This window comes from Hemibagrus wyckioides, linkage group LG01, assembly GCF_019097595.1.
Source record: "Hemibagrus wyckioides isolate EC202008001 linkage group LG01, SWU_Hwy_1.0, whole genome shotgun sequence".
NCBI lineage: Eukaryota > Metazoa > Chordata > Actinopteri > Siluriformes > Bagridae > Hemibagrus > Hemibagrus wyckioides.
In genome coordinates this window covers 24,760,731-24,773,279 of record NC_080710.1, presented here as the reverse complement: position 1 = coordinate 24,773,279, position 12,549 = coordinate 24,760,731, and the positions used below count along the sequence as shown (strand labels likewise).

The window sequence follows — 12,549 nt, the reverse complement described above, 5'->3', positions numbered from 1 at the left end:
AGTGCATGTGAGAGACAATAACACAAACATGTGTTCCAGAGAGCACTTACATAGGGGTCATCCTCCTCACACTGCTCATCCGGTGCCCTGGGATCTGGAGTCAAAACCAATTGCTGGATAGATCCCTGCAGAGAGAGGGAGAGAGAGAGAGAGCAATAGTTAGAGGGGGAGACAGAGAGAGAGAGAGAGAGAGAGAGAGAGAGAGAGAGCGATAGCGAGAGGGGGAGACAGAGAGAGAGAGAGAGAGAGAGAGCGATAGCGAGAGGGGGAGACAGAGAGAGAGAGAGACAGAGAGAGAGAGAGAGAGAGAGAGCGATAGCGAGAGGGGGAGACAGAGAGAGAGACAGAGAGAGAGAGAGAGAGAGAGAGAGAGAGAGAGAGAGAAAGAGAGAGAGAGAGCAATAGTGAGAGGGGGAGACAGAGAGAGAGACGGAGAGAGATAGCGAGAGGGGGAGACAGAGAGACAGAGAGAGACTGTAAACAAATAGATCAGCTCCACATGTCAATGTAGTAAATGAGTTTCTGCGTAATTTATTCTTTTTTCTTTTTTTTGTTGTGCAGTGCAGTCTTATGGTCATGAGACTGACTAGAAGTATGGAGAGAGCTGGAACAGAACCAGGTGTGACTAAAGGTACAAATGATCTCCCTCTTTCAAGGAAAACTACCCCACAAATAGGAGCTGTAATGTTCTTGTGGGGAAATCCCAGTTCTGCACAATCACAGATGTAATTTATGTTTATGGAAGGTAAACTGGATTTCCCACTGAGATCTGAAATACAACCTGGATGTCTGGATGTAAAAATACAAGTTCAACCACCTCAAATTGTCCTATTACACAGTTAGCATTCATTATATATATATATATATTAAAAAAAAGCGTGTTGTTCAGTACCTACAACGAAAGTCATTAAAAAAGTGTGTAGTTACAAGAGTAAGGAATTTCTAGTTTAAGAGGGTAGCCACATAGAGCGCTATCATTTAGATAATTTTAGACAGCTGCATTGTAAACACACAGCTTTTTTCCCAAACAGGCAACTCAAACCCGATTTTTCACAGGATATTTTTCAGGAACAAAAATTGATGCAGACTGAATGTGAATGTAGTGAAAACCATGAAATCTCACTTTCTAAACAGATTCAAGCCACATTTGTGTCTTTGGTAGCTACATGGTCCAGTCAAGGTTGTGCTGGATTGAAGCGCAATTCAGTTTAGCCTATCCACCTACCAGCATGTTTTTGGGAGGTGGGAGGAAACTGGAGAAACCTGAGGAAACTCAGATAGACCATGCAAAACCCGTCCTGCATTGGGATGCAGTAATGCGACACGTTGCTTCGGCAGGCCAGAAAGTTTGTAGCTGTTAGTTTCACCATTCAGTGTGCACTGCCACTTACTGCTATGTTAAATCGTTTGTGTCAAGATCAACAATACTGATGAAAAACAGTGTGAAGACAGATATATACATTATTTATGATATCTGACATATAAAGGCAGATATAGTAACAGGCTGACAGATAGACAGATAGATAGATAGATAGATAGATAGATAGATAGATAGATAGATAGATAGATAGATAGATAGACAGACAGACAGACAGACAGATAGATAGATAGATAGATAGATAGATAGATAGATAGATAGATAGATAGATAGATAGATAGATAGATAGATAGATAGATAGATAGACAGACAGATAAATAGACCAACAGATAGATAGACAGACAGACAGACAGACAGACAGACAGACAGATAGATAGATAGATAGATAGATAGATAGATAGATAGATAGATAGATAGATAGATAGTCTTCCTGTAGGCCATTTCGGTTGATCAACCGGGACAACAAGCAGGCTTTTGAACTTATTTTTTTCTGTATATATTTCCCCATTCCTACTTGAATAGCTAAATTCTACTTTTTTATTGTAAATTCTATTTTTTTTTCTATTTTCATGTCACAGCTATATGTAGAAAGCATCTCATTGCATGCTGTACTGTGTATGGTTGTATATGTGACCAATAGTTTGGAATTTTGCTAGATTTTTAAATTCACCAATCCAAATCTAATCACTTAATTACTGCTTACCTTCATATGCAGTGATAGTGTGTGAAAATATTTGTGTGTATGTGGTCAGAAAATGGAATGCAAGACATCCTCACTGTCTCATTCATTCATTCTTGTCCACTCAGCATTTGCAAATTCTAGTTGTACACACACTGACCAGAAGAGCCAGACCACACACGTCGGCAGTCCTGACCATCACCTTGCCTGAGATTGTATGTCTGGTTGATTTTTTTTTACCTCCTCAGATTTTTGTAATAGAACAAGGAAGAAACTAGAGAGTAAATCAGTACCAGGACGTCATACTGAAATGATATAGTGTACAGGACAGATGGAAGGATCTGGAACTGAGGAGATACTTCAACACAGCATCATGATGAGGAAATGATTAAATAACTAAGACACCCAGTACTCAGTAATTGTACTTATAAAGCTGGAGAGGTTGCCAAAACATATGCACACATCTGGTGTATGTGTGTTGGCTGGGATGAACTGCATATTGGCGTTAATATCTGGCAATTCCAAGTATTTGTAAGCATGTGCCTAAGAATGTAAATGGATACGTAATGTTCAGTTTTAGAGAGAAATTTTGGATGAATATCATTATTTAATGTAATATTTAACATTACCATTACTGATAATTGAATAGTTGGTACTGGTGAAAGCTCATGCACATCTATGGAATTGGAAAACTGGGTTGCCAGATTGGACTGACTTTCCTAAACAATCATTATGTAAAACCTTCCCAACTGACTAGAAATCAGCTCATATTGTAATGAAATAAAATGATAACTATCAACTGAAGATTATTTGTTTCCCAACAGTGGGCCTGAGGATTTTCTAAATTAATTCCACACAATCTAGCGACCTTTTTAGAATTAAACTTTGCAGTGAAGTGTTTATTGGTGCCGCATGCAGCATTCATCCCTCAAAAAAAAAAAGCTAAAGTAAAACAAGATGCACCCAGAAAAGAGACTGTAGACTTTCTTTAAAGATATCCACAATATATGCAAATAATGAATTAATTTATGCATATTGCTAAGTGGTTTTGTATTATAGAACATATCAAGAAAAACATTTGTGAAGATATACATCAATAATACCCCTAGACTTTATACAATTGTATTCCATATCCTATAAATTGGTCAATCTAGGAGCTTCATCTCTCTTTTCCTATGTATCCTTCCCTTAGAAAAAAGCTTAATACCTTAAGCAATAAGTTTATTCCAAATCCTGTAAATTTGTCAAATCTTTAAGAGCTTCACTTCTCTTCCCTCCTCCATCTCTCTTCCCTCTGCTCTCTCATCCTTGACATTTGGCAAACATTCAGTCACCATAATGTTTGGAAGTCACTCAAACCACGTACTGCTTGCTAGAGCCATTTCTTCAGTTGCTGCTTCCAGGGCGTTATTTACGTTGGTCTTTCGAGCCAATTATTCACAAAGGCACACGAAGACACTCGCACTGCTCTTCTTTCATTTTCTTTTTCAGTTTTGTCAATTTCTATCTAACAGACAGCTTCAATTACCTGATCTTTGCTTCAGGATGAATATGTTTTACAATCAGATAGGCTGTGCATTTTAAGGCAAAGAGCCAAGATTTTTCAGACTAGTTGTCAACATGAGAATCGGGGCCAACTGACAGGCTGCCATCCATACAGTGAGTCATTCAGAGCCGACTTCCAACTTCCAAAGCTAGCACTCTCCCACTGCAGTAGTGAAATGCTGACATAACATAACACTGCCACGTTGACAGGCCTACCATTAGTCTGCTGTGCTATTGGAAGTTCATACACCACATCTGTCAATAATTGATCAATGATCCAACTGCTGAACAGATATCTGCCTAGAGACCCTGCATTGCCACATTAACAATCAGTTCCTTTTTCAGTTTATTATTAATGTAGTCTTATCATTAAATATGCATCCTACTGCATGGATCATTTAGTGTTTAATCTATGATACCATAAACGAGAAATAATTACATACAGCAATCAAATCAGTCAAAAGAAAGAGTAATAATATCTAATAGTGTCATGAATGAATACTAACTATAGTGTATAACAACAGGCGCATCTGAATTTCACTACATGCTACAGAAGCATATACTGTCACTGCTGCGGTTTTTAACAATTGACAGCATCCTACCAGAAATCTACTATTCATTTATAGATATAGAAATATTATGTGGCACAAAAAAAAGACCCAATATCCAGTATCTGTTTCCAGCATCAAAACATGAATCAGATATTGTAAAAAAAATAAATCAGATCATTAACAAATTTAGCTTGAAATAACAAAGAACTGCTTGAAGCAAAACATAATGTACACTATATTGCCAAAAGTATTCGCTCACCTCCCTTGACTCGCATATGAATTTAAGCGACATCCCATTCCTAATCCATAGGGTTCAATATGACGTCGGTCCACCCTTTGCAGCTATAACAGCTTCAACTCTTCTGGGAAGGCTGTCCACAAGGTTTAGGAGTGTGTTTATGGGAATTTTTGACCATTCTTCCAGAAGCGCATTTGTGAGGTCACACACTGATGTTGGATGAGAAGGCCTGGCTCTCAGTCTCCGCTCTAATTCATCCCAAAGGTGTTCTATCGGGTTGAGGTCAGGACTCAAGTTCATCCACAGGCCAGTGCAGGCCAGTCAAGTTCATCCACACCACACTCTGTCATCCATGTCTTTATGGACCTTGCTTTGTGCACTGGTGCACAGTCATGTTGGAAGAGGAAGGGGCCAGCTCCAAACTGTTACCACAAAGTTGGGAGCATGGAATTGTCCAAAATGTCTTGGTATGCTGAAGCATTCAGAGTTCCTTTCAATGGAACTAAGGGGCCAAGCCCAGCTCCTTAAAAAAACAACCCCACACCATAATCCCCCCTCCACCAAACTTTACACTTGGCACAATGCAGTCAGACAAGTACCGTTCTCCTGGCAACCGTCAAACCCAGACTTGTCCATCAGATTGTCAGATGGAGAAGCTCGATTCGTCACTCCAGAGAATGTGTCTCCACTGCTCTAGAGTCCAGTGGCGGCGTGCTTTACACCACTGCATCCGACGCTTTGCATTCCACTTGGTGATGTATGGCTTGGATGCAGCTGCTCGGCCATGGAAACCCATTCCATGAAGCTCTCTGCGCACTGTTCTTGAGCTAATCTGAAGGCCACATGAAGTTTGGAGGTCTGTAGCGATTGACTCTGCAGAAAGTTGGCGACCTCTTCGCACTATGCGCCTCAGCATCCGCTGACCCCGCTCCGTCAGTTTACGTGGCCTACCACTTCGTGGCTGAGTTGCTGTCGTTCCCAAACACTTCCACGTTCTTATAATACAGCTGACAGTTGACTGTGGAATATTTAGGAGTGAGGAAATTTCACGACTGGATTTGTTGCACAGGTGGCATCCTATCACAGTTCCACGCTGGAATTCACTGAGCTCCTGAGAGCGACCCATTCTTTCACAAATGTTTGTAAAAACAGTCTGCATGCCTAGGTGCTTGATTTTATACACCTGTGGCCATGGAAGTGACTGGAACACCTGATTCTGATTATTTGGATGGGTGAGCGAATACTTTTGGCAATATAGTCTAAGTTAATAGTTTATGTATAAGGTCATGTGATCTTATCACTGAGTAGCTAGCTATTTAGCAATTATTGTAGGTATTTGGTTTGATCTGTTTATTTATATTAGTATGGTCATTTGTTAATTAATTAATTTAAATGACTTCCCATGTGGCACAATAGAAAACGGTTCACCCCATCATAGGGCTATTACAAATAAATCCTGATGATGTCACTGTCATCCCTAGCTGGGAGCCAAGAGAGCAAAACCGGCCATGCTATCTGGGTGAGTGAGCTGGCATAGTCTCTCTCATGTCAACACTAAATAATCGTGGATGTCTGTGAGCTCATGCATGTATAAGAGGGTGGACAGCTCTTTCCTCAGTGTGTTACCCTGCCCTGTGATGTAGCATGAGCAGCATTTTAAAAAGATGCAGCTGGCTGGCTTTACATGTCTCAGAGGAAGCAAGTGTTAGCCTTCACTGTCCCTAGCTGGTAGTTGTTGTGAGACAGGGCAGAGCTGGTTGGTGGGTGGGAATTCACAGATAACTAAATTAAAAATCCAAGAGGTTGAAAAAAGGTTCATTTGAAACCTTGGGAGTTAAAATGTGTATTGCTCAATACTCAAGGTTTCAGTATTGCTATAAAGAAAGCTCATAAACAAAAGCCAAAACTGGACCAGACCCCGCCTACTTGAATTCTCTTATAAAACCCTCCAATATATCACACCTATGGCTCAATTTGACCCATTAGCCCTTAAGATATAAGGAAAATAAGAATCAAAACTGCCATCTGCAACCAGGTGGTGGAAAGAACTCCTCTATGTCTGAAGAGTCCCTTGCTGTCTTCAAATGAATACTGAAGATCTTCTTCAATAAGGACTTAACCACACACTTGCTGCAGTAAATTAAAGATTTCTAACAAGTAACCTGTAGACTGTATTGATCTCAACCTACTTGTACTAACATAAGGACATGTCTGAAACCACAAATCACTTTTTTATGTCAGTCTTTCTTTATATTGCATGCTCATGCCAGAAATCTACACAATCTTTTCATAATTGTCTCTAATAAACTAGCTGTACAAATGAAGTTGAAGGAAATTATAATTATAAAGCAGTGACAAGCACATTGTTAGATATAAAATACACAGGGCAGGGGCACAAACATATGATCACATGCATATAATACATTTACTTATACAGAGAGGAAGTACACAAACATATTTCTTTACTTACCACAAACCTCTCCAGCCTGGTTCCTCCTGCATTCCCCACAAAGATGCCTGAGCTGGGCTCAAACGTAAGACTTTTCTGGCTCCTGTGGAAAGCAACCCTGTGGTGCTCCTCACAATCCATATAGAGCTTCACCTCATCTCCCTGCACAGCCAGCGTGAATCTGGCCCAGCGGCCTGTCAGGTCCCCCATCTTAAAGGAAGCAGCCTCCTGAGTGCGTGTGGCTCCTGGTTCTGTGTAGTACAGAATCACTTGCTGTGACCCGTCCTCCACTGGGGCCAGTGCTACACCCAAGTGCACTATCTTCTGTAGAGCATCGGTGATGGCAAACAGAACTCCTCCATGGCGAGTGGTGGGTTTAGCAGTGACAATGATAGCAAAGTCGTGAAAGAAGGGGTCAGGAATGAAGGAACGTGTGAGACGGCCTACGTTGGCGTCTGGACCAAAGCTGTATGCAGGAAAACCCTCGAATCCAGTAATGAAAGAGACAGATGGAGGAAGAGGAACTCCGATGAGCTCCGTCAGATCCAGCTGGCTACTAGAGCCCCTCTCTGAGGAAAGAAGAAGAAAATAATGAAAAAAAATATTACTTTAAAAACTTAAGTGGGTATACATCACTTGTATATAATAATCAAGCTGTTTGAGTATTTATGAAGGCTACGTTTAATTACAGAGATGGGGTCAGCATGCCTAATCTTAAGAATTTATGCAAATTTCACAAGTTGGTATTATTCTTTCACAAAAAAATTCTTACTCTGTACTTCCTATTGGCTATTAATAAAATAAGAACTATAAAATACTGTACAGAGTATATAAACTACATAAAAAAGAAATGGCAGAATCTGTATTACAAGACGGTGAATGTAGAATTACAGATGTTAAATTGTAGTGCAAAAGCATTCTTTTTTTAAGAATAAGGTGTGAAAAGCAGCAGTCTGGTAAGTGTAGCATTCTTTTTTGAGGCAAAATGAATAACGAGCCAAATACCCAGCTGTGATTTGGGCCAAAAACTCCTACTTATAAATGTCTTCTCCCACATGTGTACAAGGAAACTTTGCAGGTCTCTATATGTCTTGACTCTGAGCCACATTAATCTGCTTCTTTTGGAGAAAAGTCCTTCCTACTTTGACCCATTCATCATTTTCTCAAAGCATTAGCATCTGCCCCCCTCTTTTATCAGACTGGACTCTGTTGTAGAGTTTTGGACTCATCTTGTGTTAGCTCAGCAGGATCAGGCCAGATCTAACAAAACCTCGATACAGTGGCTCACCCCAAACTCTTCATCTCTCTTAGTATTCCAACCTCACACATACGTTCCTTATTAATGCTGAAGAGGACTGTGTGTGGTGGGATCATCTGGATGGGATTATTCATGCTGGGACTGAGGAGCTATTAATATGAGAAGTGCTGCTAAGAGGGGCTACTATATAACAGCTCTGAACCATGCCATAGATATCATATCTGAGATGCCTTCCTTCTGAGATGCTTTCCTGAGATGCCTTCCTCGCATGAGCCCGAGAAGCACAATATGCTAACGTTTTCATGGATTTAAAAGAAATGGATTGAGGACAATTGTTATGACTGTCTATCATAATACTCCTTGCATATTGTATTTTTGTTTGTGTTTTCTCTGTCACTGGTACGAAAATTCATATCCGCTCTCAGCAGTTTCATTTTACTCTGAGAATACAGCTTTATTGATAAAATCTCAATGATATTCTAAACACATGCTCTGTGTTTTGGTCTGGCGATGGTATTTGCACCATCTCTTATTCATGTTGTGGTCCACTGAAGACAGCAGTAACAATAAATATCTCATTCATTCATTCATTCATTCATTCATTTTCACTAAGCACTTTATCCTGGTCAGGTTCATTGTTGATCCAGAGACTATCCTGGGGAGCACTTTTTGCAAGGCAGTTATACACAAAGTCATTCAAACTAAAGTGGGCTAATTTAGTATAGCCAATCCACCTTACTCATGCAGAAACCCAACCAGGTACAGCGAGAAAATGCACAGAAAGCAATCCAAGCTCAGGATCAAACATGGAGTCATGAGATCCCACTGCTGCTGGCCAGGAAGACTTGCTGAGCCAAAATATAAAAAGGAAAAGCTACAGGCTAAAGTACAGGCCTGCAATATCTGTCTATTCTGGACTGGAATCGAAAAGGAATTCCCCCATTCTGACTTCAATCTGCTGCCAGATCATTATCAGGATGTTTTTAACATTTCCAGGCAACTTTGTGGTCCAACATCATTACACATGTTTGCGTGATGTGCTGTGTTTAATCACACTCTCTGTGTGCAAACATATTTCAACTCATGCACTGATTAATGATTTACATACCACTTAATATACATTTACACAACTGCAGCGCTGAGATAGATTACATTACAGGGAGTGGCAGTGAGATCATAAAGCACACGATCTTATTACTGGCATAACCAGTGTAATGTCTAGCTTCATATTCGTCAAGCTACAAACTTGATGGCCAATAGCCAATTTCAACCTTCTAACACTGCACAGCAACTCTGGCCTTCAGACTGTGGAGCAACTCTATTATGTAAACCAAGGCAGATGTGTGGGGCATTATCACTTCTTGGCAGGTCAATGAGCCTCCATGGGTCTGATCATACCTTGATTAGACCTTGATTCCTGTGAGTAAAATAGAAAGTTACTTCCTCATGCAGCTGTGAAAGAGTGAACAATAACTTCATGCCTGAGGAGGTTTTTGTAGGCAAAATATCAAATGGTTGTTGGACAGCAGCTTTTCTCTCTTGCCAGGTTCCCAGATAGAACACTGACCTACACGTCTGTTTAAACAAAATAAGCTACACTTGGCTGCAAAATATCGTCTTGCTGGGATGATTAAGAAGAAAAGTGCAGGCAAGCTTATGAAAATATTTTACAATTTGCATTACAGTTGAGTGCAAAGGTTTGCACCCCCTTACCAGTGTTCTAGGTAATAAAAAAGTAAAAAAATATTAAAAAATTAAATGTGGCTGTATCTTTGATCAAAATAGTTTTTGCTAAAAGAAGTCTTAACCCTCTTGCTCTGGAAAATGGGACTATAATGTTGTGCAAAGAGAATTTAAACTTTTACATCCAATTAGTTTAGAAATTCTTTTAACTTGTACTATAACATCTGATGATTCTGTTATACTGTCATTTCTACAGAGATTCATATTGCAATTAGAGTGACTAGACTATTACACATATAAAACCAGTTAACATGCTGGAGTAACTGGGTGTTTTGTTGTGTAAAAGATTTCTTTCTGGATTCTAGCTCATGATTCAAAAGTTTGCTACCATACAAAACCTTTACTCCTTAATTAAGGCTTTATAGACATTTCCTTTACCGTCATGTTACGGTAATCTTGAATTATTCCAAAAAACTGTCCAGCGTGAATAGGGAGACGTTTGGGAGCAATCATTCTGCACGAGCAGATTTACGCAATGGAACAAAAAAAATAAAAAAGTCTTTGCTGATCCAGCTGTTGCTTATTACCTGAATAGGCAAGAGGATGGAATGGACAATTGTGGTCCTTCAGATGAATGGTTTGAGTTTACAGTTGTTTTCGGTGGGAGGAGAAGGAGGGATTATGTACATATTATAGGCTTGATATGGCTGCTAGTGCAGTAAAATGGATCACAGGTCCATGTGCTGACTCTATTGTAGCTGTTAGATGGCTTTACCACAGTAGACCTCCTCAGAATACAATGATCAGTATATCTGAAGTCCTGAATATATTTGCTACACTAGGCCTAACGTCTTCAAGAGACTGCAATTACTTATGTAGTTGGTCTTAAATGTGGGTGTAATAAAAAGAAACATTTGCATTTATATATGCACATGCACATCCATAGTTCAGAGTCTTCAAAATGTCCTGGGGTTGGTGGAAAATAAAGAATATAACATTAGCACCCTTAACAAGAGTGGCTTACAAATTACCTCACTTTATACATCTGAGGGTTAAGGGCCTTGCTCAAAGGCAGCTTGCTGGACCTGGGATTCAAACTCGCAATCCTCTGATCAGTAAGCCAACATCTTAACCACAAAGCTACCACATCCCTGATTAACCCCCTAAACTCCAAACATTCATCACTATTGGAACCTTCCCTATCATATCATCCTTAGTTTCAGTGAATAAGTTCTCTACTGAGGTACACGGGGTATAATAGGATTCATAATAAATGATGTTAGCTTCATAAGTATATAATTGTACTCATCACCTTCCCAAAAAATCTATGTTTAAGAAGCTGTAGATCTTCAGCTCATAAAGGATTTGGGTTGCTAGTACAGGGACTAAATTATCAAATCATTCTCTGACTGTAGTTGGTGTGTTACATGTACTTCGTAGCCAGGACAATATTTGTGAGCCCTTGTACACCAGTGAAAAGCCACGATGGAAGAACAGACGGTATGAATTCACATACCAGTGTAGCACTGAGACAGGAAGGAAAGATTGTGTAGTCTGACAGTATTTTCAGGGTAAACGTTGCTTTTGAATTTGGCAAATGTAATGTCAACAAAATGTGTATGAAGACCATTAGTTTGTGCAAAAATATAGTAACATGCTCCTTATCTTATCATATTACTTTAGTAATCTTATTTTAGGAGGTAAACTCTCACGGTGGTCTACATTTGAGTCACCATGTTTTAAACTTTGTGTGTATGTGTACCTTTCAAGCCAGAATTACTTAATACATCAGGTTCACTGCCATGTATTGTATACCCACAGGCTCCAGTGCAGACACTGCCCTAATTGGTCCCTGCTTAGAGTTTCAGCTAAGAGAATGAACTACCACAGCTAAGTATGTGCAGGCCACTGAGAATGCACTCCCCAAACATCTAGAGACCAACACAATCAGCAAACATCTTATAACCAGATGCAGCTCTGGAAAAAGAGCCGTCCTTTGAGTCTGGGTGGATGACATATTTATAGACTAAATTATGCCATTAACTGTTCAGCTACAGCAGGACTGTATTTTCAAACATTACACTGCATTCTTTTTTTTTTACTTTCAGATTAGAGATGAAGCAGTATTCCAGCCAAATGTTGCACAAATAAGACAGTCGGAAACGGTCGTGTCATTTAATTCTTTCTGGCACAGGCTTTACCGATTACAGTGTACAATTTCTTCAGTTGCCAACTATAACAAAGTTCAAATAGAGCAGATAAAATGTATTACGCTATGTCACAGATGTCTGTGTCACTATGTGTCATAATTATATGTCTGCACATTTGTTTCCCCAGTGATATATAAATATTTATTCTAGGTTAAAAAAGCGCATACTTGAAGTATAATTTAAAGGCTGGGGCTGATTTTTTTCTAGCCCAGATTGTAGATTCGCACAGCCTAAAGTTCACGATCATGTCAAGTTATTACACAGAGCGAAACATCTGCAAATATGCTGAATTTATTTAAGCTTTACTGACACATCCATAACACTTCATTTTAAATACAAGTAGTGGTGTACTAAATGTAAAACTAGGTGACTTACTTTCATTTGTAATGAATCAATTTACAAATTAATCCAATCAAGTTACAAACTGCATAAATGTGTGAATACAACTGTAATCTTTATGTAGTTTGAATGAACTAAAAGCAAATGCAGCATTTTTCTTTTCCATGTATGATACTCGAGGTACATAGCATGATTAAGAACTTGAAACTCTCAAAAAAC

The 12,549-nt window shown here is 39.4% G+C and overlaps 1 protein-coding gene across 3 annotated transcripts in view; it reads right to left on the bottom strand.

Annotated features, from left to right (window-relative positions):
• col15a1a (collagen, type XV, alpha 1a) overlaps positions 1-12,549 on the bottom strand; it is a 77,817-nt gene that overhangs the window by 39,048 nt on the left and 26,220 nt on the right. For all 3 annotated transcript variants that reach the window (XM_058387667.1, XM_058387675.1, XM_058387685.1), the window contains exons 3-4: positions 6,862-7,409; positions 51-125 (exon numbers count right to left, since the gene is read on the bottom strand). In XM_058387667.1, the coding sequence (XP_058243650.1) occupies positions 51-125; positions 6,862-7,409 (623 nt within the window). The remainder of the gene's footprint in view (positions 1-50; positions 126-6,861; positions 7,410-12,549) is intronic.